This window comes from Lutra lutra, chromosome 1 (genome assembly GCF_902655055.1).
Source record: "Lutra lutra chromosome 1, mLutLut1.2, whole genome shotgun sequence".
NCBI classification, from domain to species: domain Eukaryota; kingdom Metazoa; phylum Chordata; class Mammalia; order Carnivora; family Mustelidae; genus Lutra; species Lutra lutra.
The window spans coordinates 216,877,684-216,904,125 of record NC_062278.1 but is presented as its reverse complement, the minus strand read 5'-3'; the positions used below and the strand labels follow the sequence as shown (position 1 = coordinate 216,904,125).

At 39.6% G+C, this 26,442-nt stretch overlaps 2 protein-coding genes across 2 annotated transcripts; both read right to left on the bottom strand.

Annotated features, from left to right (window-relative positions):
- Positions 1–6,765: 6,765 nt before the first annotated feature.
- Positions 6,766–7,719, bottom strand: LOC125092765 (olfactory receptor 7G1-like). The gene has a single exon (XM_047717141.1). The coding sequence runs from the start codon at positions 7,702–7,704 to the stop codon at positions 6,766–6,768; it is 939 nt and encodes a 312-aa protein (XP_047573097.1). The 5' UTR covers positions 7,705–7,719.
- A 15,549-nt stretch (positions 7,720–23,268) lies between these two features.
- Positions 23,269–24,228, bottom strand: LOC125092760 (olfactory receptor 7G1-like). Its single transcript, XM_047717127.1, has one exon. It carries the CDS (start codon positions 24,205–24,207, stop codon positions 23,269–23,271), a length of 939 nt encoding a protein of 312 aa, XP_047573083.1. The 5' UTR covers positions 24,208–24,228.
- Between the last annotated feature and the right edge of the window lie 2,214 nt (positions 24,229–26,442).

The window sequence follows — 26,442 nt, the reverse complement described above, 5'->3', positions numbered from 1 at the left end:
AGAGACTTGTACACTAAGAATTAAACACATGTCTGAAATAAATTGAAGAAAATCTAAATAAATGGATCTGGGTCTGGTGTTAATGGGTAGAAAGACTTCATTTTTAAGATAGCAATCAATACAAAGAAACCTAGAGGGCTGCCTGGGTGGCTCAGTTGGTTGAGTATCTGCCTTCAGCTTGGGTCATGATCTCAGGGTCCTGGGATCAAGCCCTCTGTTGGGCTCTCTGCTCAGTGGGAAACCTGGTTCTCCCTCTCTCTCTCTAATAAATCAAATCTAAAAAAAAAAAGAAAGAAAGAAAATGAAACCTACAGATTCAATGCAATCCCTCTCAATATTATTTTTGTGCAAAAAGGGACAATGCCTTTTTTCCAAATATGGAAAAACTGATTCTCAGACTCCTGTGAAATTTCAGGGGGCCCCAATCAGCCCAAACAATTTTATACAAATAAAATTAAAAGACGTAGACTTTTTGAGTTCAGAGAGTACAGTTTGGCAGTTCCTCAAAAGCTAAACATAGGGGACGCCTGGGTGGCTCAGTTGGTTAAGCAGCTGCCTTCGGCTCAGGTCATGATCCCAGCGTTCTGGGATCGAGTCCCACATCGGGCTCCTTGCTCATCAGGGAGCCTGCTTCTCCCTCTGCCTCTGCCTGCCATTCTGTCTGCCTGTGCTCGCTCTCTCTCCCTCTCTCTCTCTGACAAATAAATAAATAAAATCTTAAAAAAAAAAAAAAAGCTAAACATAGAACTACCGTACAACCCAACAATTCCACTCCCAAGTATATAGCCAAAGAATTCAAATCAGGAACACAAACAGGATATTTATATAACAATGTTCATAGCAGTATTACTGACAATACACATGAACACACGAACACACATACACAATACACACACACACACACACACACACACAATGGATTATGTTTCAGCCATAAAAAAGGAATGCAGTTCTGAAGCATGTTAAAACATAGACAAACCTTGAAAACATTATGCTAAGTATAGTAAGTCAATGCAAAAAAACATGTATTTTATGACTTCTATGAAGTATCTAGAATAAGAATAATTACAGAGATAGAAAGCAGACTAGAGGTTGTCAAGGGTGGGTTCTGTGGCATGAGCAAGTTTTTGATAAATGGCTACAGATTTTCTGTTTGATCCATGAAAGCTATGGAAACAGATGCAATGTTTGCCCAATACTGTGGGTGTAGTTTTGCCACCGAATTGCGCAGGTAAAAGTATTAGAGAGGGCACGGATTGCATGGAGCACTGGGTGTGGTGTAAAAACAATGAATACTGTTAGGCTGAAGATAAATTTAAAAAAATAAAATAAAATAAAATCATGAAATTTGCATAGGGTGTAAGAAAGTGGTCCAGTTTCATTCATTCTGATGTGGCTGTCCAGTTTTCCCAACACCATTTGTTGAAGAGACTATCTTTTTCCCATTATTTCTTTTTAAGTTTTTATTTAAATTCCAGTTAGATAACATACAGTATACTATTAGTCACAGGTGTACAATATAGTGATTCAACAATTCCATATATCATCACAAGTACCTTCCTCCATCCCCATCACCTATTTAACCCATCTCCCCCAACCGACCTCCCCTCTGGTAACCATCACTTTATTCTCCGTAGTTAAGAGTCTGTTTCTTGGGGCACCTGGGTGGCTCAGTGGGTTAAAGCCTCTGCCTTCGGCTCAGGTCATGATCCCAGAGTCCTGGGATTGAGCCCCACATCGGGCTCTCTGCTCAGCAGGGAGCCTGCTTCCTCCTCTCTCTCTCTGCCTGCTTCTCTGCTTACTTGTGATCTCTGTCTGTCAAATAAATAAATAAATAAAATCTTTTAAAAAAGAGCCTGTTTCTTGGTTTGCCTCTCTCTCTTTTAATCACTTTGTTCATTTGGTTTTTTCTTCTCTTAAATTCCACATATGAGTGAAATCATATAGTATTTGTCTTCTCTGACTGACTGACTTTGCTTAGCATTATACTCTGTAGCTCCATCCATGTCATTGCAAATGGCAAGATTCCATTCTTTTTTTATGGTAAGTAATATTCCAATATATGTATACACTACATCTTCTTTAACCATTCATCAATCAATAAATACTGGGGCTATTTCTATAATCTGTCTATTGAAATAATGCTGTTATAAATACTGGGGTGCATGTATCCCTTTGATTTAGTGTTTTGCATTTTTTGGTTAAATACCTAGTAGTGTAATTGTAAAATAGGGTTGCCCTATTTTTACCTTTTTGAGAACCTCCATACTGTTTTCCAAAGTGGCTGGGCCAGTTTGCATTCCCACCAAAAGTGCAAAAGGGTTCCTTTTTCTCCACATTCTTGCAAACACCTGTGGTCTCCCTTGTTGCTGATTTTAGTCAGTCTGACAGGTGTGAGGTGATATCTCATTGTAGTTTTGCTTGTATTTCCTTAGTAAGAGCGATGATGAGCATCTTTTCATGTGTCTGTTAGCCATCTGCATGTCTTCTTTGGAAAAATGTCTATTCATGTCTTCTACCCGTTTCTTAACCGGATTATTTGTGTTTTGGGTTTTGAGTTTGATAAGTTCTTTATAGATTTTGGATACTAACCCTTGATGGATGCATCATTTGCAAATATATTCTCCCATTCCATAGTTTCCCTTTTAGTTTTGTTCATGGTTTCTTTCACTGTGTATGCTAGAAGAAGTCCTAGCCACAGTAATCAGACAACAAAAAGAAATAAAAGGCATTCAAATCAGCAAGGAAGAAGTACAACTTTCACTATTTGCAGATGACATGATACTCTATATAGAAAACCCAAAAAGACTCCACCAAAAAACTGATAGAATTGACAAATGAATTCAGTAAAGTGGTAAGATACAAAACCAATGTACAGAAATCTGTTGTATTTCTATACACCAATAATGAAGCAGCAGAAAGAGAAATTAAGCAATCAATCCCATTTACAATTCCATCCAAAATAATAAGATACCTAGGAGTAAACTTAACCAAAGAGGTGAAAAACCTGTATTCTGAAAACTACAAAACACTGTCAAAAGAAATTGATGATGACACAAAGAAATGGAAAGACATTCCATGCTCATGGATTGGAAGAACAAATATTATTAAAATGTCTGTATTACTCAAAGCAATCTATACATTTATTGCAATTCTTATCAAAATATCAACAGCATTTTTCACAGTTAGAACAAAAATTCCTAAAATTTGTATGGAACCACAAGAGATTCTGAATAGCCAAAGCAACCTTGAAAGAGAAAAAAAAAAAAAAAAAAGTAAAGCTGGAGGCATCACAATTCCAGGCTTCAAATTATATTACAAAGCTGTAGTCATCAAAGCGGTATAGTACTGGCACAAAAAACAGACACACACAACCATATGATCAATTAAAGCAGGAAAGAATATTCAGTGGGGAAAACACAGTCTATTCAACAAATGGTGTGGGGAAAACTAAACAGCAACATGCAGAAGAATTAAATCAGTCCATTCTCTTAGATCAAACACAAAAAATAAACTCAAAATTATTAAAAACCTAACTGTGAGACCTGAAACTAGAAAAACCCTAGAGGAAAACACAGGCAGTAACCTCTCTGACATTGGCCATAACAACGTCTTTCTAGATTTGTCTCCTGAGGTGAGGGAAATGAAATCAAAACAAAACAAAACAAAAAATTATAAAACCTGATTCAGGCCTTCTCAAATGTATTTTATTTTTTATTAATTTCTTTTCAGCATAACAGAATTCATTGTTTATGCACCACACCCAGTGCTCCATGCCATATGTGCCCTCCATAATTTTTTAAAGATTTTATTTATTTATTTGTCAGAGAGAGAGAGAGAGAGCACAAGCAGGGGGAGCAGCAGGCAGAGGTAGAGGGAGAAGCAGGCTCCCTGCAGAGCAGGGAACCGGATGTCAGACTCATCCCAGGATGGGATCAGGACCTAAGCTGAAGGCAGACACTTAACCAACTGAGCCACACACGCATCCCCCAAATGTCCTTCTCTCTTTATTTAATTTGAATTCAATTAGCCAACATATAGTATATCATTAGTTTTTGGATTCAGATGCCATGTTTACATATTAGAAGACATATCATTTTCCCAAGTGACCTATAGTTTCAGTGTGGGGCCCCCGGGTGGCTCAGTCAGTTAAAAATCTGCCTTTAGCTCAGGTCATGATCCCGGGGTCCTGGGATGGAGTCCTACATCAGCTTCCCTGCTCAGTGGGGAGCCTGTTTCTCCTTCTCCTTCTGTCTCTGCCTCTCCCTCTGCTGGTGCTCATGTTCTCTCTCACTCACTCATGCTCCCACTCTCAAATAAATAAATAAATAAATAAGATCTTTTTTTTTTAAGTTAGTTTCAGTGCAATTCCGATCAAAATCTCAATTGTATATTTCAGCCTTATGAGCCAGTTCTAAAATTTATGGGAAATGCAAAGGACTAAGAATAAATAAGGCATTCATGAATAAGTGTAAAAATAAGGGATTTACTTTATCCGGATATTAAATATTAGGATTTATAAAACTGTTCAACAACAGACAAATAGACTATTGGAGCAGAACAGAGAGATAAGTAGATCTATGTATATTTGAAAACTTAAAGCAAATCAGCAAGTGAAAGAATTAATGTTTGAATAAATGATGCAGAGAGAATTGATTATGTGGTAAAAATAATTCTAGATGCATTAAGATTTTAAAACTAATGTAAATAAACTGTGTCAACTATGCTCTAATAAAAAAATTTTGGAGGGGAAGGGAAAGAGGGCAAGGAAAAGAAAGAGAATCTTTTTTTTTTTTTTTTGAGAGAGAGAGAGAGAGAGAGAGAGAAAGGGGAGAGAGAGAAAGGGGAGAGAGAGCAGGGAGAGGAAGAGAGAGAATCTCAAGCAGGATCTATATCCAGTAGGAAGCCCAATGCAGGGCTTCATCTCATGACCCAGGATTATGCCCTGAGCCAAAATCAAGAGTGGGATACCTAACTGAGCCACCCAGGTGCACCCCTAAATAAAAAAAAAATTTAAACAGACTTAAATATGAAAAGCAAAATTATGAAACTGTTAGAAGCAATACAGAAAGATATCTTAATGACTTGGAGTAGGAAGGACTTATTAAATATGATACAGAAAACACAAACCACAAAGAAAAAAATTAATAAATATAGCTACGTTAAAATTAAGATTTTTTGTTTGCCAAAGGACAACACAGTGAGTTCAGTAAAAATACAAGGCACAAACTGGGAGAAGACATTTGCAACTGATAAAACCGTAACAGCTCAGGGGCACCTGGGTGGCTCAGTGGGTTAAGCCTCTGCCTTCAGCTCAAGTTATGGTCTCAGGGTCCTGGGATTGAGCCCCACATTGGGCTCTCTGCTCAGCAGGGAGCCTGCTTCCCTTCCTCTCTCTCTGCCTGCTTCTCTGCCTACTTGTGATCTCTGTCAAATAAATAAATAAAATCTTAAAAAAAAAAACTGTATATATACTTACCCACATCAGTTGGGAAAAAAAAAATCAGTAGAAAAATGAGCAAAAATTTGAACATGCACTTCACAGAAAAAGAAACCTAAATAGCTAACTAACCTATTAAAAAATGTTCTATCTTTAATAAAAAGTTCCATCTCATTAGTAGTTAAGGAAATGCACATTAAAACCATAATGTAGTATCATGTAACCTCACCCATGAGACTGGCAATCAAAGTATTGGTGAAAACATGAAGCAAGAGGAACCCATATACTGTGGATCAGAATGTAAATTGGTATAACCACTTTGGAACATAAAATTATTTTTAAAATACCCCCTGATTCAAAAAATAAAATAAACAACTGAGACTTCATCAAATAAATAAAAAGCTTCTGCACAGGGAAGGAAACCATCCAAATTAAAAGGCAACCTATGGAATGGGAGAAGATATTTGCAAATGACATATCTGATAAAGGGTTAATATCCACAATCTATAAAGAACTTATAAAACTCAACACCCCAAAAATGAAATCCATTTAAGAAATGGTCAGAAGACATGAACAGACCTTTTTCCAAAGAAGACATATAGATGGCCACAGATACATGAAAAGATGCTCACCATCACCAATCATCAGGGAAATTACAAATATATTTATTGTTTTGACATTTTACAATCAGGATTATTTTCTCTCAGTAGATACGATGGCTTTAGCATTGATCGGGATCAAAGGTCTAATGACCATCTCAAACCAATGAGATAATCACACTACAGCCGCTTTGCAGATTATAAAACTGAGTATAGTTAATGCTGATGTTGCCCTGCACTTACAGAGCTTACCAGTGACAGGTCTCAGGAATTACTGGAGTATGAAAGAACAGCTCCCCCTACATACACACCATGTCATATACTTGGCTTGTCTCTAGAGTGCAATTAGCATGGCCCAAACCATGAGATCAGGCAGACTCAAGTCTCTGCTATAACCACAGACTTATTTGATCATTTCCTGACCTATCCAACTTTTCCCACTTCTCTTCTGACATTTTGGCATCTGTATAACACTTGCCTTGGGACAGCTTGTGAAGACCCCACCAAAAATACCAGGCTTAGGAATCAGAACTCATTTTCAAAACATCACAAGAGCTACTCAAAGAACAAATCAAGTTTCAACCCAAAGTTCAGATGAACTTACCCATTAAGTTCTCTAGTCATTCTAGAAGAACTTCGTGATGCAGGAATCAGACATTCTGGCTCACTCAATATTTCTGTCACTTTGATTCATTCTAGAAACCCCAGTCCATTCAGACGACACAGTCACAGAAAAGAAGGTGTTCTATTTATGAGTTTCCTCAGGGCTCCCTTCATGTCCCTGTTCCTCAGGCTGTAGATGAAGGGGTTCATCAGTTGAGGGACAACAGTGTACATCATTGAAACCACTGCCGTGTTTCTGGAAGAGTTAGTAAGAGCAGAACTAATGTACACCCCCAAACCTGTCCCATAGAACAAAGATACAACTGACAGGTGAGACCCACAGGTCGAAAAAGCTTTATACTTTCCACCTGCTGATGGCATTCTCAAAACAGAGGACACTATCTGAGTGTAAGAGAAAATGATTCCACACAGAGGAATACCACCAAATATGCTAGTTGCAAAATATATCAGGATGTTATTGATGAGGGTGTCAGAACATGCAAGCTGGATGACCTGAACAACTTCACAGAAGAAGAGAGGGATTTCAAGGTCTGTGCAGAAGGTCAGTTGTAACACCATCAGACTGTGCATCAGGGCATCTGCAATGCTAATGAACAGGGGGAGTAAAACCAGCAGGCCACAGAGGTGGGAGTTCATAATGACTGTGTACCTCAGTGGATGACAAATGGCCACATAGCGGTCATAGGCCATTACTGCAAGAAGACTACTTTCTAAACTTGCAAAAACCAGGATAAAGCCGACCTGGGTGAGGCAGGCTGCATAAGTGATGCTCTGATTCTGTGCTTGGAGGTTCACCAGCATCTTTGGGATGGTGGTTGTGCTTAAACAGATGTCATTAATAGACAGATTAGAAAGGAAGAAGTACATGGGGGTGTGGAGGTGGGAGTCAGAGCTGACAGCCAGGATGATGAGCAGGTTTCCCAGGATGGTGACCAGGTACATGGACAGGAACAGGATGAATAGGGGGAACCGCAGTTCTGGATCCTCTGTCACTCTCATGAGAAGGAAATCTGAAACATGTGTATCATTTCTGGGTTCCATGTTGTTGATGAATCTGATGGAAAGATGGAGTCAATCAAATGTGTGTTTTCTAGAAGAAGAGGACAAGCACCACTAGAGGCAAAAACCATCTTGGGATGGGATGGAGACTAATAGGGAGGAATAAGAGATGATGACTTCTGCATGTATATTATTCTGTTTCTTTAAGAATAATAAAAACCTGGGATGCCTACATGTCTCAGTTAAGTGTCTCCCTTCAGCTCAGGTAATGCTGGAATCAGAGTCCCACATCAGGCTCCTTGCCCAGCAGGCGACCTGCTTCTCCCTCTGTCTGCCTCTCCCCCTGCTGTGCTCTCTCTCTCTCTCTCTCTCTCTCTGACAGATAAAATAAATAAAAAAACCTTTAAAAAATAATAATAACCATGAGAGACCATGGACTCTGAAAAAAAATCTGAGGGTTTTGAAGGGGCAGGGGGTGGGAGGTTGGGGGAACCAGGTGGTGGGTATTAGAGAGGGCACGGATTGCATGGAGCACTCGGTGTGGTGCAAAAACAATGAATACTGTTACACTGAAAAGTAATAAAAATTTTTTTAAAAAATTAAATTAAAAAAATAATAATAATAACCTGAAGCTGATATTGCAGAGAATCAACCACTGTTAAATCTGAAGAGGATTAACAGATAGTCATTTTAAAAATTACATTGTTTATGATGCTCTGTTTATTTAAAATATTCAGTAATTTTAGGGGTGCCTGGGTGGCTCAGTCAGTTAAGCATCTCACTTCAGCTCAGGTCATAATCTCAGAGTCCTGGGATTGAACCCAATGTCAGGCTTTTCTCTTTCCCTCTCCCTCTGTCTGCCCCTTCCCCCTGCTCATGCTCACGCGTGCTCTCTCTCTCTCTCTCTCAAATGAATAAAATCTCTTTTTAAAAAGATAAAAAAAATAAACTGATATGCAGAATGTGAACAACTTACAATTTTTAATATCTTGATCAGACTTAGACGTTATGTGGGTTTGTTCCACTCTAAGAAAAGTCATCAATTAGTGTACCTTTCTTTGTGTATGTTACACTTCAGTAATAATGTTTACTTCTGAAAAAAAAATTGGTAATTTTATAAAAAGAAACGGACTAGGAAGTCACCTGAAGATTCTCTCTGGGGGGCACCTCGGTGGCACAGTCAGTTAAGCATCCAACTCTTGGTTTAAGCTCAGGTCATGAACTCAGGGTCGTGAGATCCTGCCCTGCTTTGGGCTCCATACTCAGTGGGAGGTCTGCTTGAGATGCTCTCTCCCTCTAAAATAAATCAATAAATCTTTAAAAATAAAAAGATTCTGTCTGGATCTCTATAGACTTCAGAGTCAGACAACTGAGATAATACATAGATATGTCAAGAAACAAGTTTTTCCAAACTTCCTGACCTCTTACCACTACAAGATTATAAATAAATGCCAGAAAATTTTATAATGGTCACGTTTTTAAAACTTTATTTTTTAAAGATTTTATTCATTTATTTGAGAGAGAGCATAAGCACAGGGAGCAGCAGAGGGAGACAGAAGCAGGCTCTCCACTGAGCAAGGAGCCTGATGCAGGTTTCAATCCCAGAACTCTGGGATCATAACCTGAGCAGAAGGCAGATGCTTAACAAATTGAGCCACCCAAGAACCCCAACAGCTGTGTTTTCTAAAAGGCAAATTTGTACTCAGGAGGAAACGGTCCTGGTCATACAAGTGAGTGAAAAGATATTAGTAAATGGAATGATGGCAAAAAGCCCAAGGAAACATATGAAGACAAGACAGGAGGGAGGACCATGAGTGACTTGGTTTCAATCACCTGGTATATGTGCTCTTTTCACAGCTGCCCCAGATGAACCTGTAGTAAGATATTTGCTCCCATTTCCAAACACTGAGTAAGGGATATTAGGTTACCTGGTTGGCATCAGACTGGAATGATGACTGACATTTCTGATGAACCTTATGGAAGATATGCTCTCAGGAAGGGCAGAGGGATTGAGTGAGACCCGGGCACCTGAGCAAGAGGGAGTGCCTATGGGAGGCGGCTTAGGTGTGTTACTTACTACTCTTCATGTTGAATGAGGCGGTCACAGCCAGATTGCAGTGTCTGTATCCCTAGAGGTTCAATTTCCAAAGCTCCTCATTAACTAAGCAATTTTTCTGTCACAGACATCCCAAGGCAGTGTAAATCCTTAAAGACCAGCACTCTATAGAACAGTGGAATTCAGGGTGGTCCTTTCTTGACCTTACAAGACCAGGTGTACCTCATGTACATTTGGGTCTGTTCATCTCCATTTCAAATACTTTGCAAATATAGACACACCATTCTTCTATGACTGAATTTCAGTCTTCTCTGTTTAGGTATTAATGAAGGGATTTCTATCCAATGAATGACATCAGTAAGTCTGATATCAATTCTAGTTATGAAAATATAGTTTGTATATATTGATATAAATAATACAGGTAAAAATATAGCTGAGTTGTTATAAAATGGGGAACTCTCAAAGGTTTTTCTTCTGGGTTCCTGAATGACTCAGTGGGTCAAGCCTCTGCCTTCAGTTGAGGTCATGATCTCAGAGTGCTGGGATTGAGCCACACATTGGGCTCTCTGCTCAGCGGGGAGCCTGCTTCCCCCTCTCTCTCTGCCTGCCTCTCTGCCTACTTGTGATAGCTCTCTCTCTCTGTCTCTCTCTCTCTCTCTCTCTGTTAAATAAATAAATAAATAAATAAATATTTTAAAAGAAAGTTTTTCTTTTAAGAATCACTGTTTCCAGTTAACAAAACCAAAAGACAACTGACAGAATGGGAGAAGATATTTGCAAATGACATATCAGATAAAGGGCTAGTGTCCAAAATCTATAAAGAACTTAGCAAACTCAACACCCAAAGAACAAATAATCCAATCAAGAAATGGGCAGAGGCGGGGGAGGAGTCAAGATGGCGGAGAAGTAGCAGGCTGAGACTACTTCAGGTAGCGGGAGATCAGCTAAATAGCTTATCTAAAGATTGCAAACACCTATAAATCCAACGGGAGATTGAAGAGAAGAAGAACAGCAATTCCAGAAACAGAAAATCAACCACTTTCTGCAAGGTAGGACTGGCGGAAAAGTGAATCCAAAGCGACGGGAAGATAGACCGCCGGGGGAGGGGCCGGCTCCCGGCGAGCGGCGGAGCAACGGAGCAAAATCAGGACTTTTAAAAGTCTGTTCCGCTGAGGGACATCGCTCCAGAGGCTTAACTGGGGTGAAGCCCGGGCGGGGTCAGCGCGGCCTCAGGTCCCACAGGGTCACAGAAGGATCTGGGGTGTCTGAGTGTCGCAGAGCTTACCGGTATTAGAACAGGGAAGCCGGCTACAGAGACAGAGCAGAGGAGTGAGCTCTAAACTCAGGGTTACCTTGAACCGGTCACAGGCTCGGTCAGCTCGGAGCGCGGCCGGAGGCCAGGGTGACGGGAGTCATTGGGCGCTGTTCTCTGAGGGCGCACTGAGGAGTGGGGCCCCGGGCTCTCGGCTCCTCCGGGCCGGAGACCGGGAGGCCGCCATCTTCACTCCCGTCCTCCGGACTCTACGGAAAGCACTCAGGGAACAAAAGCCCCGAAAGCAAACCCAGCAAACCTGAGCGGATTACTCAGCCCGGCCCTGGGTAAGGGCGGTGCAACTCCGCCTGGGGCAAAGACGCTTGAGAATCACTACAACAGGCCCCTCCCCCAGAAGATCAACGAGAAACCCAGCCAGGACCAAGTTCACCTACCAAGGAGTGCAGTTTCAATACCAAGGAGAGCGGCAGAATTCACAGAGGAGAAGAAAGCAAAGCATGGAACTCATGGCTTTCTCCCCATGATTCTCTAGCCTTGCAGTTAATTTATTTTTTTTTCTCTTTTTCAATTTTTTTTTCTCTTCTTCTGCTAGATTTTGTAAACTTTTACCGTTTTCTTTTTTTAACGTTTTTTAAATAGTTTATCTAATATATATATATATATTTTTCCTTTTTATATTTTTTATCGGCTTTCTTTTTTTAATAGTTTCTTTTTTTCTTCTTCTTCTTCTTCTGAACTCCTTTTTATCCCCTTTCTCCCCCTCACGATTTGGGATCTCTTATGATTTGGCTAAAGCATATATTCCTGGGGTTGTTGCCACCCTTTTAGTATTTTACTTGCTCCTTCATATACTCTTATCTGGACAAAATGACAAGGCAGAAAAATTCACAACAAAAAAAAAAGAACAAGAAGCAGTACCAAAGGCTAGGGACCTAATCAATACAGACATTGGTAATATGTCAGATATGGAGTTCAGAATGATGATTCTCAAGGTTCTAGCCGGGCTTGAAAAAGGCATGGAAGATATTAAAGCAACCCTCTTGGGAGACATAAAAGCCCTTTCTGGAGAAATAAAAGAACTAAAATCGAACCAAGTTGAAATCAAAAAAGCTATTAATGAGGTGCAATCAAAAATGGAGGCTCTCACTGCTAGGATAAATGAGGCAGAAGAAAGAATTAGCGATATAGAAGACCAAATGACAGAGAATAAAGAAGCTGAGCAAAAGAGGGACAAACAGCTACTGGACCACGAGGGGAGAATTCGAGAGATAAGTGACACCATAAGACGAAACAACATTAGAATAATTGGGATTCCAGAAGAAGAGGAAACAGAGAGGGGGGCAGAAGGTATGTTGGAGAGAATTATTGGAGAGAATTTCCCCAATATGGCAAAGGGAACAAGCATCAAAATCCAGGAGGTTCAGAGAACCCCCCTCAAACAATAAGAATAGGTCCACACCCCGTCACCTAATAGTAAAATTGACAAGTCTTAGTGACAAAGAAAAGATCCTGAAAGCAGCCTGGGAAAAGAAGTCTGTAACGTACAATGGTAAAAATATTAGATTGGCAGCAGACTTATCCACAGAGACCTGGCAGGCCAGAAAGAGCTGGCATGATATATTCAGAGTACTAAATGAGAAAAACATGCAGCCAAGAATACTATATCCAGCTAGGCTATCATTGAAAATAGACGGAGAGATTAAAAGCTTCCAGGACAAACAAAAACTGAAAGAATTTGCAAACACCAAACCAGCTCTACAGGAAATATTGAAAGGGGTCCTCTAAGCAAAGAGAGACCCTCAAAGTAGTAGATCAGAAAGAAACAGAGTCAACATACAATAACAGTCACCTTACAGGCAATACAATGGCACGAAATTCATATTTCTCAATACTTACCCTGAATGTTAATGGGCTAAATGCCCCAATCAAAAGACACAGGGTATCAGAATGGATAAAAAAACAAAACCCATCTATATGTTGCCTACAAGAAACTCATCTTAAACCCGAAGACACCTCCAGGTTTAAAGTGAGGGGGTGGAAAAGAATTTACCATGCTAATGGACATCAGAAGAAAGCAGGAGTGGCAATCCTTATAGCAGATCAATTAGATTTTAAGCCAAAGACTATAATAAGAGATGAGGAAGGACACTATATCATACTCAAAGGAACTGTCCAACAAGAAGATCTAACAATTTTAAATATCTATGCCCCTAACGTGGGAGCAGCCAACTATATAAACCAATTAATAACAAAATCAAAGAAACACATCGACAATCATACAATCATAGTAGGGGATTTTAACACTCCCCTCACTGAAATGGACAGATCATCCAAGCAAAAGATCAACAAGGAAATCAAGGCCTTAAATGACACACTGGACCAGATGGACATCACAGATATATTCAGAACATTTCATCCCAAAGCAACAGAATACACATTCTTCTCTAGTGCACATGGAACATTCTCCAGAATAGATCACATTCTAGGTCCTAAGTCAAGTCTCAACCGGTATCAAAAGATTGGGATCATTCCCTGCATATTTTCAGACCACAATGCTCTAAAGCTAGAACTCAAACACAAGAGGAAATTTGGAAAGAACCCAAATACATGGAGACTAAACAGCATCCTTCTAAAGAATGAATGGGTCAACCAGGAAATTAAAGAAGAATTGAAAAAATTCATGGAAACAAATGATAATGAAAACACAACGGTTCAGAATCTGTGGGACACAACAAAGGCAGTCCTGAGAGGAAAATATATAGCGGTACAAGACTTTCTCAAGAAACAAGAAAGGTCTCAGGTACACAACCTAACCCTACACCTAAAGGAGCTGGAGAAAGAACAAGAAAGAAACCCTAAACACAGTAGGAGAAGAGAAATCATAAAGATCAGAGCAGAAATCAATGAAATAGAAACCAAAAAAACAATAGAACAAATCAACAAAACTAGGAGCTGGTTCTTTGAAAGAATTAATAAGATTGATAAACCCCTGGCCAGACTTATCAAAAAGAAAAGAGAGAGGACCCAAATAAATAAAATCATGAATGAAAGAGGAGAGATCACAACGAACACCAAAGAAATACAGACAATTATAAGAACATACTATGAGCAACTCTAAGCCAACAAATTTGACAATCTGGAAGAAATGGATGCATTCCTAGAGACATATAAACTACCACAACTGAACCAGGAAGAAATAGAAAGCCTCAACAGACCCATAATCAGTAAGGAGATTGAAACAGTCATCAAAAATCTCCAAACAAACAAAAGCCCAGGGCCAGATGGCTTCCTGGGGGAATTCTACCAAACATTTAAAGAAGAAATAATTCCTATTCTCCTGAAACTGTTTCAAAAAATAGAAATGGAAGGAAAACTTCCAAACTCATTTTATGAGGCCAGCATCACCTTGATCCCAAAACCAGACAAGGATCCCATCATAAAAGAGAACTACAGACCAATATCCTTGATGAACACAGATGCAAAAATTCTCACCAAAATACTAGCCAATAGGAATCAACAGTACATTAAAATGATTATTCACCACGACCAAGTGGGATTTATTCCAGGGCTGCAAGCCTGGTTCAACATCCGCAAATCAATCAATGTGATACAACACATTAATAAAAAAGAACAAGAACCATATGATACTCTCCATAGATGCTGAAAAAGCATTTGACAAAGTACAGCATCCCTTCCTGATCAAAACTCTTCAAAGTGTAGGGATAGACGGCACATACCTCAATATTATCAAAGCCATCTATGAAAAACCCACCGCAAATATCATTCTCAATGGAGAAAAACTGAAAGCTTTTCCGCTAAGGTCAGGAACACGGCAGGGATGTCCGTTATCACCACTGCTATTCAACATAGTACTAGAAGTCCTAGCCTCAGCAAGCAGACAACAAAAGGAAATTAAAGGCATCCAAATCGGCAAAGAAGAAGTCAAACTATCACTCTTCGCAGATGATATGATACTATATGTGGAAAACCCAAAAGACTCCACTCCAAAACTGCTAGAACTTGTACAGGAATTCAGTAAAGTGTCAGGATATAAAATCAATGCACAGAAATCAGTTGCATTTCTCTACACCAACAACAAGACAGAAGAAAGAGAAATTAAGGAGTCCATCCCATTTACAATTGCACCCAAAACTATAAGATACCTAGGAATAAACCTAACCAAAGAGACTAAGAATCTATACACAGAAAACTATAAAGTACTCATGAGAGAAATTGAGGAAGACACAAAGAAATGGAGAAATGTTCCATGCTCCTGGATTGGAAGAATAAATATTGTGAAAATGTCTATGCTACCTAAAGCAATCTACACATTTAATGCAATTCTTATCAAAGTACCATCCATTTTTTTCAAAGAAATGGAACAAATAATCCTAAAATTCATATGGAACCAGAAAAGACCTCGAATAGCCAAAGGAATATTGAAAAAGAAAGCCAAAGTTGGTGGCATCACAATTCCGGACTTCAAACTCTATTACAAAGCTGTCATCATCAAGACAGCATGGTACTGGCACAAAAACAGACACATAGATCAATGGAACAGAATAGAGAGCCCAAAAATAGACCCTCAACTCTATGGTCAACTCATCTTCGACAAAGCAGGAAAGAATGTCCAATGGAAAAAAGACAGCCTCTTCAATAAATGGTGTTGGGAAAATTGGATAGCCACATGCAGAAAAATGAAATTGGATCATTTCCTTACACCACACATGAAAATAGACTCAAAATGGATGAAGGATCTCAATGTGAGAAAGGAATCCATCAAAATCCTCGAGGAGAACACAGGCAGCAACCTCTTCAACCTCAGCCGCAGCAACATCTTCCTAGGAACATCACCAAAGGCAAGGGAAGCAAGGGCAAAAATGAACTTTTGGGATTTTATCAAGATCAAAAGCTTTTGCACAGCAAAGGAAACAGTTAACAAAACCAAAAGACAACTGACAGAATGGGAGAAGATATTTGCAAATGGCATATCAGATAAAGGGCTAGTGTCCAAAATCTATAAAGAACTTATCAAACTCAACACGCAAAGAACAAATAATCCAGTCAAGAAATGGGCAGAGGACATGAACAGACATTTCTGCAAAGAAGACATCCAGATGGCCAACAGACACATGAAAAAGTGCTCCATATCACTCGGCATCAGGGAAATACAAATCAAAATCACTATGAGATATCACCTCACACCAGTCAGAATGGCTAAAATTAACAAGTCTGGAAATGACAGATGCTGGCGAGGATGCGGAGAAAGGGGAACCCTCCTACACTGTTGGTGGGAATGCAAGCTGGTGCAACCACTCTGGAAAACAGCATGGAGGTTCCTCAAAATATTGAAAATAGAACTACCCTATGACCCAGCAATTGCACTGCTGGGTATTTACCCTAAAGATACAAACGTAGTGATCCGAAGGGGCACGTGCACCCGAATGTTTATAGCAGCAATGTCTACAATAGCCAAACTATGGAAAGAACCTAGATGTCCATCAACAGACGAATGGATAAAGAAGATGTGGTATATATACACAATGGAATACTATGCAGCCATCAAAAGAAATGAAATCTTGCCATTTGCGACAACGTGGATGGAACTAGAGGGTATCATGCTTAGCGAAATAAGTCAATCAGAGGAAGACAACTATCATATGATCTCCCTGATATGAGGGAGAGGAGATGCAACATGGGGGGTTGAGGGGGTAAGAGAAGAGTAAATGAAACAAGATGGGATTGGGAGGGAGACAAATCATAAGTGACTCTTAATCTCACAAAACAAACTGAGGGTTGGTGGGGGGAGGGGGTTTGGGAGGGGGGGGTGGGGTTATGGATATTGGGGAGGGTATGTGCTATGGTGAGTGCTGTGAAGTGTGTAAACCTGGTGATTCACAGACCTGTACCCCTGGGGATAAAAATATATTATATATTTATAAAAAATAAAATTAAAAAAAAAAAAGAAAAGAACTTCAAAATGAAAAAAAAAACTAATAATGTACTATACCTTGGCTAACTGAATTTAAATAAATACAAAAATGCAACATTAAACTATTGGGACTACATCAAATTGAAAAGTTTCTGCACAGCTAAGGAAACAGTCAACAGAACAAAAAACAGCCTACTGAATGGGAGAAGATACATCTGATAAGGGATTAGTATCCAAAATATGCAAAGAACTTATACAACTCAACCAGAAAAAAAAATAATCCAATCAAAAAATGGACAGAGGAAATGAACAGACATTTCTCCAATGAAGACATACAGATGGACAACAGACAATGAAAAGATAATCAACATCTGATGATTAGTGATCATCAAGAAAATGCAAATCAAAACCACAATGAGGGATCACCTCACACACACCAGAATGACTAAATTCAAAAATACAAGAAACAGGTTTTGGTAAGGATGTGGAGAAAAAGGAAGCTTCACATACTGCTGGTAGGAATGCAAGCTGATGCAGCCACTGTGGAAAACAATATGGAGATTCATCAAAGAATTAAAAATGGAATTACTATATGGTCCAGTAATTCTACTACTGGGTATTTGCCCAAAGAATCCAAAAATACTGATTCAAAAATATTATATATATATATATATAGGTACATTTATATATATATATATACCTATGTTTATTACAGCATTATTTACAATAGCCAGATTATGGAAGCAATCCAAGTGTCCATTCATAGATGGATGGATGGATAAAGAAGATGTGATATAGGGGCACCTGGGTGGCTCAGTAGGTTGGAGCCACTGCCTTCAGCTCAGGTCATGATCCCAGGGTCCTGGGATCAAGCCCCGCATCGGGGGTGTCTCTGCTCAGCAGGGAGCCTGCTCAGAGAGCCTGCTTCCCCACTCCCCCACTGCCTGCCTCTCTGCCTACTTGTGATCTCTGTCAAATAAATAGACAACATCTTTTTAAAAAAATGTTTTTAAAAAAGAAGATATGGTATATGCATACAATGGAGTATTTCTCAGTCATAAAAACGAATGAAACCTTCCCATTTGCAACAACATGGCAAGATTTGTCAGAGAAAGACAAATACCACATGATTTCACTGATAGGTGGAATTTAAGAAACAAAACAAATCATCAAAGAAAAAGAGAGACAGGGCACCGGGGTGGCTCAGTCAATTAAACGTCTGCCTTTGGCTCAGGTCATGATCCCAGGATTCTGGGATCAAGTCCCACATCAGGAACTCTGTTCTCCATCTCCCTCTACCTCTCCCCACCCTGCCCATGCTCTCTTACTTGCTCTCTCTCAAATAAATACATACATAAGATCTTATCTAAAAAAAGAGACCAAAAAAAAAAAAAAAACCACACACACAAACACACACACACACAAAAAAAAACCCCCCAAAAAACAGACTCTTACATATAAAGAATAAATTGCTGGTTGCCAGAACGTGGGTGTGTGGAGGGATGGGTAAAATAGGTGAGAGGGATGAAGAGTACATTTATCATCATGAGCACTTAGTCCTGTATAAAACTGCTGAATCATTCTATTGTATAGCAAAACTAATACAATATAGTATTAATTATACTGGAATGAAAAATGTTTAAATTTTAAAAATATTTAAATTAAAAATTTATAAATAATAAAAGGAAGTTAATATGTGAAGACGCCCAGCCACATAACAATAAGATATGCCAATTAATAAATTATTTTTACTCCCACCAGGTTATCAGTATCCTTGAAAGTATATTGATATGGTATAGATTATCAGGACCTTCTCACGTGTGTAATTGGCTCTCTTATTTCCATCAAGGGATATATATGAGAGTATTCCAACAGGTTATTCATAGTAACAGAAAACTAGTTACAAACAAAATTTCCATCAATATTGGAGAGGATACCTACTTTGAAAACTCACCATATAGCATGTAAAAACACAGAGGAATGGAAACAAATTATTTATTTATATGCCCAACATGATTAAATATCAAAGTACAATAATGAGAAAAACACTTAAGATGAAAATTCATACATCATATTAAACTTCTAACAAGTTTGAAAATAGGCAGATTTATAAATTGAACAGGAACATGTATCAGATGATAAGAGGACGATGTTTAATTCCACTGCCAGTTTCATAGGGCAAATATGACCGAATACTTGAAATTTCATAGAATTCAACCCAAAAGAAGAACTTCAAAGAAAATAAGTAAACAAGTCAAAAGTGTTTGCACCTAGAACAAGAAGAGGGTGATGTGAGTGGCAGATCACTCAAATAGTTCCTAGGGTGATGGCATCGTTCTTCTTAACCCCTGGATAAGTGAAATGTTCTTATTATGTGACTATTCTTTCAAAGCTACAGGTAGATTTTATGCACTGTTAAGTATATACAACATTAAAAAGCAAAACTGAAGAGAGATCTGCCATCTTCCTAACGGGGAATACATCCTCCCATAAGCTTTTTATTCTTTTCCTTTTTTTTTTTAAGATTTTATTTAGTTACTTGAGGGAGAGGTAGAGAGAGTGTGAGTGAAGGGATGCAGAGGGAGAGGTAGAGAGAGCGTGAGTGAAGGGATGCAGAGGGAGAGAGAGAAGCAGGCTCCTGGCTGAGCAGGGATCTCAATGCAGGGCTCGATCCCAGGACCCTGGGGTCACGACGTGAGCTGAAAATAGACATTTAACTGAATAAGCCACCCAGGCACCCCTCTTTCCATTTCTTTTTTTTAATTAAAATGGGTCATGCTTTGAAAAAAAAAAGATTCTCAAATTTAGTTCTGAGTGTAAAAATGAGTGCACAGAGATGCCTGGGTGGCTCAGTCACTTAAGCCTTCAGCTCAGGTCATGGTCTCAGGGTCCCAAGATTGAGTCCCCCACATGGGGCTCCCAGTTCAGGGGGGGTCTGCTTCTCCCTCTCCCTCTGCTCCTCCCCCGGCTTGTGCTCTCTTGCTAGCAAGCTCTCTCAAATAATTAAATAAAATCTTTAAAAAAAAAACAAAAAGACGTGCATGCACATCCCTCAAATGTCTCCCCAGAGATTCAAAGTCAGTCATTCTTGCTGGAGCCAGGGAAACCTCAGTGTGAACAAAGGTCTCAGGTTATTTATCCACGTGGCTGTGCTGTGAGCTTCAATGGAGGAACCTTCACACTACAGACACTACCAGTGCCAGGGCAGGGAGCTGTTTCTCAGATGTGGTGCTGAAAATAAAACCATGCCTCAACGTCCAGTAACAACAGGTTCTCCAGCAACTCCGATTCTCTAGAGACCGCCACTGTTTAACCCCCTCCCAGAAAAGGTGATTCTAACTTATAGACCTTGTTTCCTGCATTTATGAGGAAAGAAATGCTCCTAATTGTGACAATTTCCCTTTTCTCTACTCTTACACTCAATATCTCCTTGTCAAAAAACAAACAAACAAACAAACAAAAAAAGCATTTCTCTGCAGAATAACTTTATAAAAAGACACGCTTAGGGGCACCTGGGTGGCTCAGTGGGGTAAAGCCTCTGCCTTCGGCTCAGGTCATGATCCCAGGGTCTTGGGATCGAGCCCCGCATCAGGCTCTCTGCTTGGTAGGGAGCCTGCTTACCTTCCCTCTCTGCCTGACTCTCTGCCTACTTGTGGTCTCTGTCAAATAAATAAATAAAATCTTAAAAAAAATAAAGACATTAAAATATTTGCATTATAGCCCTAAGACTGCACCCAATCTCTATGACATTAATGATACAATTAATTTTATTCAATTATGTTTCCCCATCAGAGATATGTAGGAAACAGCAATAAAAGCTCAGATATATTCTTATAAATAAACCAATGGAGGGCCCCTGGGTGCCTCAGTCAGTTCAACATCTGCCTTCAGCTCAGATCATGATCCCAGAGTCCTGACATCTGCCCCCGCCTCTGGCTCCCTGCTCAGCAGAGAGCCTGCTTCTCCCTCTCCTGCTTTCCCTGCTTGTGCACTCCCTCTCTCCGCGTCAACTGAATAAATAAAATCTTTAAAATAAATAAATAAAAGACCAATGAGGTTTCTAAGCAAATAAGATCAACCTTTGTCCTTTTTTTTTAAACTCAGACCAGAAAAGTCAATTGATAAATATAACAAAACAAATTGCTGACACCAGTGGTAAAAAAAAATATGTGAGTTACAAGACTTAAGAATACATAGGCTGTGTAAGACATAAAAGAGAGGTGCCTGGGTGGCTCAGTTGGTTAAGCAGTCAACTCTTGGTTTCCACTCAGGTTGTTATCTCGGGATCGCGAGATCAAGCCCCACAGTGGGCTCCCCATTCAGCAGAGAATCTGTTTGAGATTCTCTGCCCCTCCCCCTGCTCTCACGCAGAGGTGCATGCTCTCCCTCTCTCAAATAAATAAATCAATCTTTTTTTTTTAAAGACCTGTAAGATATGGAACACAATGATAGCAGTTAAATCCTGTGGAATACTTGCTAGTTGTCAGGCATTGTCCTAAGTGTTTGTAATGCTTATGGGGGTGGACTTCCCAGCAAGAGTTACATTCCATATGATCAGTAATCATTTTCCCCAAACCAAGAATTAGATTAAGTAGAATCCTATTCTCAGGGAATAGACTAAAGGGCATTTATTCTGCATGACTCAATGCAACGTCAAGCAACAACAAAGCCAGAGTTCAACAGTCAGATTTGTCTCCAGGTATCATATCAGGATAAGATGCTCATATCTGTTGCAGCCATCTGTGTCCATGAGGGGAACCAGCCCAAGATAAACCCACCACATGGAAAAATAAATAAGTTTACCTCTACATTCCCTACCTCTGAAGTAGTTATCAGGAATACAATATTCCTAAATCAACAACACAAGAAACAAAAGGTGTTGGCAAGGATGCGGAGAAAAAGAACCCCTCATGCACTCCTGGAGGGAATGCAAACTGCTACAGCCACTGTGGAAAACAGTATGGAGGGTACTCAAAAAGTTAAAATAGAATTACCCCATGATCTGGTCATCACACTACTGGGTATTTACTCAAAATATACAAAAACACGAATTCAAAGGTATACATGCACTCCTATGTTTACTGAAGCATTATTTACAATAGCCAAATTATGGTAGCAGCCCAAGTGTCCTCTCATAGATGAATGGATAAAGAAGACATCATGTATCTATATACATATGTATGTGTATATATATGCACATATATACACATACACACGTATATATACGTATATTTCCATATATGTATATGAATGAATATTCCACTGTGTATGTATAATATTCATTATATATCTATATATAACATATACAAGCAGACATATAAAATGGAGTATTATTCAGCCATAAAGAGAAATGGAATCTTGCCATTTATAACAACATGAATGGAGCTAGAGAGTATAACTCTAAGTGAACTCAGTCAGAGAAAGACAAATTCTGTATGATTTAACTTGTATGTGGAATTTAAGAAACAAAACAAATAAGCAAAAGAGGAAAAAAAGAGAGAGAGGCCACCCAAGAAACAGACTCCTTAACTTTAGAGAATAAACTGATGGTTACCAGAGGGGAAGTGGGTGAGTGAAACAGGAGATCGGAATGAAGGAGGGCACTTGTTATGACCACTGGGTGTTGTATGGAAGCATTGAATCACTATATTGTACACCTGAAACTAACAGAACACTGTGTGTTACCTACCTGGAATTAAAATTAAAACTTGTAAAAAAAAAAAAAAAGAATTAACAATCTTTATTGCTCGTGCCCATTAGAGCCAGGGTTACTTTCTTTTAGCAGAAACAAAGCTTTTTTCACTAATTAATTAAGATAAATTGTTTCACCATCATCTCAAACTACTACAGTGTAGTAGATGCTGATGGTGCCTTTGCAGAGACACAGTCTACCAGTGACCACTCTTGTAAATTACCAAATTAGGTGTAAAAGATCCGCTTCTCCCATGTTTCATAGTAGGCTTACTTTCAAACTGCATGTATGGAATTGGCAGTATTATGTCTCTGTGACTACAGACTTATTTGGATCCTCTCCACAATCCATCCACATTCTTCACTTTTCTTCTTCCTGGAATATCCTCCAAAAATCACTGTATGACCTCCCTCAGGTTCAGCTCTATGGACCTGACCAAAGAAACTGAGCTTGATAATGGAATTTGTTTCTGAAACATCACAGAGCTATTCAAAGAACAAATCAAGTTTCAACCCAAAGTTAAGATGAACTTACCCATTAAGTTCTCTAGTCATTCTAGAACTTGGTGATGCAGGAATCAGACATTCTGGCTCACCCAATATTTCTGTCACTTTGATTCATTCTAGAAACCCCAGTCCATTCGGACGACACAGTCACAGAAGAGAAGGTGTTCTATTTATGAGTTTCCTCAGGGCTCCCTTCATGTCCCTGTTCCTCAGGCTGTAGATGAAGGGATTCATCAGTTGAGGGACAACAGTGTACATCATGGAAACCACTGCCGTGTTTCTGGAAGAATTAGTAAGAGCAGAACTAATGTACACCCCAAAAGCTGTCCCATAGAACAAAGATACAACTGACAGGTGAGACCCACAGGTCGAAAAAGCTTTATACTTTCCACCTGCTGATGGCATTCTCAAAACAGAGGACACTATCTGAGTGTAAGAGAAAATGATTCCACACAGAGGAATACCACCAAATATGCTAGTTGCAAAATATATCAGGATGTTATTGATGAGGGTATCAGAACATGCAAGCTTGATGACCTGAACAACTTCACAGAAGAAGAGAGGGATTTCAAGATCTGTGCAGAAGGTCAGTTGCAACAACATCAGACTGTGCATCAGGGCATCCACAATGCTAATAAACAGGGAGAGAAGTATCAAGAGGCCACAGAGGTGGGAGTTCATAATGACTGTGTACCTTAGTGGATAACAAATGGCCACATAGCGGTCATAAGCCATTGCTGAAAGAATACAACTATCCAAACTGGCAAAAACCAGGACAAAGCCGACCTGTGTGAGGCAGCCTGTGTAAGTGATGCTCTGGTTCTGCGTTTGGATGTTCACTAGCATCTTTGGGACAGTGGTTGTGCTTAAGCAGATGTCAGTAAAGGACAGGTTGGAGAGGAAGAAGTACATGGGGGTGTGGAGGTGGGAGTCAGAGATGACAGCCAGGATGATGAGCAGGTTTTCCATGACAGTGACCAGGTACATGGACAGGAACAGGCTGAAGACGAGGGGCTGCAATTCTGGATCCTCTGTCAGTTCCAGTAGAAGAAATTCTAAAATGTCTGTTTCATTTCTGGGTTCCATATTGTTGATGAATCTGACTGAAATGAGATGGCAACAAGAAAATGAAATGTCAGCCCCTAGGCAAGCAGCAGGAGTATCACCAAGCACAAGCACCTTGTTGGGAAAGGAAAATGTCCAATGGAGAGATGCCTTCTCTTTGCATATTATTTTGTTATTTTGAAAAAAGATCTAAAGTGAAAAAAGCAGTGAGTCAATATTTGTTAATTCTGGAAAGGGTTGAGGAATCATCATTTTCTAAATTAGACTATTCTTTAATTTGGTAACTTCACTAGAAAAAATGGGTAGTGAGACTGTCTGGATCTCCACTCCCTTCTGCAGAGACCTCACAGTCTGGCAAAAGAGATAATACAACAGTATGTTAAAAGCCCACAACTGATTATCATACGGTTTCACTTATTTGCGGAGCATAACAAATAGCATGGAGGACAAGGGGAGATGGAGAGGAGAAGGGAGTTGAGGGAATTTGGAAGGGGAGGTGAACCATGAGAAACTATGGACCCTGAAAAACAATCTGAGGGTTTTGAAGGGGCGGGGGATGGGAGGTTGGGGGATCCAGGTGGTGGGTATTGGAGAGGGCACGGATTGCATGGAGCACTGGGTGTGGTGCAAACATAATACTGTTATACTGAAAAAAATAAAAAATTTAAAAAAAAAAACCCACAACTGGAAGATACAGGGAAACTGCCCAAGCCAACTCCCAGAAACCAGTAGAAAGATTAAGCAAATGTTGTTATAATAACAATCATTCTATTTGCAAATGTGCATGTTCCTGCTGAGAAGGAAAAGTGTCTTTCTCCTTGCAGAAAGAAAAAAGAAACTGACAGAATGATAACTATTTGGGGACTGGAGGAAAGGTACAAGGAAACAAGTCAAGAAAATAGAAGACAGGCAGGAAGCAAATGGATGTCTTGATTCCACATGTACTCCTCACAATTTCTACTGGATAAACTTGTAGTAAAATATATGCCCTCACTTCCAAACACTAACTAGGGGACATCAGGTTACCCAGATGACATCACTGTGGAATGATACAGGACATCTCTGCTAGATGCTGGATAATGGAGACTAGGTGCTCCACCTGTAGAAAGAGGAAAGGGATGGAGTGATCGGCAAGAGAGATCATCATCAGGGTGAGGCACAGATATGCTATTTCTTTCCTGGGGCAGGGCTGTTGAGCGAGGCTGTCACAATTTATAGTCTCTGTACCTCTGGAGAATCAATATCCAAAGCTCTTCATTAACTGAACAATTATATCTTCATTCTGATCCCAGGGCGGTGCAAATTCTTTTCAGACTAAAGCAGCAGAATTGAGGAATTCAAGCTGGTTGATACCCTGATGCGATGAATCCATCACCACTTATCTCTCCACCTGTTTCTGCTCACATCTTCTTTTTCACATACGTTGCAGATGTGGACATGCCCAACTTTGGCATCGCTATGTAATCAGTGATATCAGGAAGCCTGATGATAATTGTAGGTGTGAAATTACATATTTATATTTCAGCCATTAGAAGGAATGAAATTCTGACAGGTGCTACCACATGGATGAACCCTGCTCAGTAAAGTGAGCAGATGAAAAAGAACAAATACTGTATAATTTTAGTTTAAGGGGCCTAGAATAGGCACATGAACACTGTTACCAGGGGAGGGAAGAAAGGAATAATTTTTTAGCATCCCAGAATATCTTAACAACTGTATCTGTGTTAATAAAATCATGTTCCTATTGGTAGGGTGAGCAAGATCATATCTGGAAATATTTCACTAGAAGTTATGTGCCCTGCTCTTTCTTTCCTTGTTAGAGTGAAAGAACAATTCTGAATTTTCTTTTTTTTTTTTTAAAGATTTTATTTATTTATTTGACAGAGAGAGATCACAAGTAGACAGAGAGGCAGGCAGAGAGAGAGAGAGGGAAGCAGGCTCCCCGCTGAGCAGAGAGCCCGATGCGGGACTCGATCCCAGGACCCTGAGATCATGACCCGAGCCGAAGGCAGCGGCTTAACCCACTGAGCCACCCAGGCGCCCCAATTCTGAATTTTCATTGAATCAGTAACTTGTTTTATTGGCTCATTTTTGAGGTGCTTGAATTTCTTAGTCCTTATCTTTTAGATTGTGCTTATTCTCTTAAAAAATGCTTGATTTCAGCAAAAACAGACAAAAAAAAAGAAATGCCTGACTTTGAGGTGCCTGGGTGGCTCAGTTTGTTGGGTCCCCAATGTCGGGTCCCCCAATAATGAG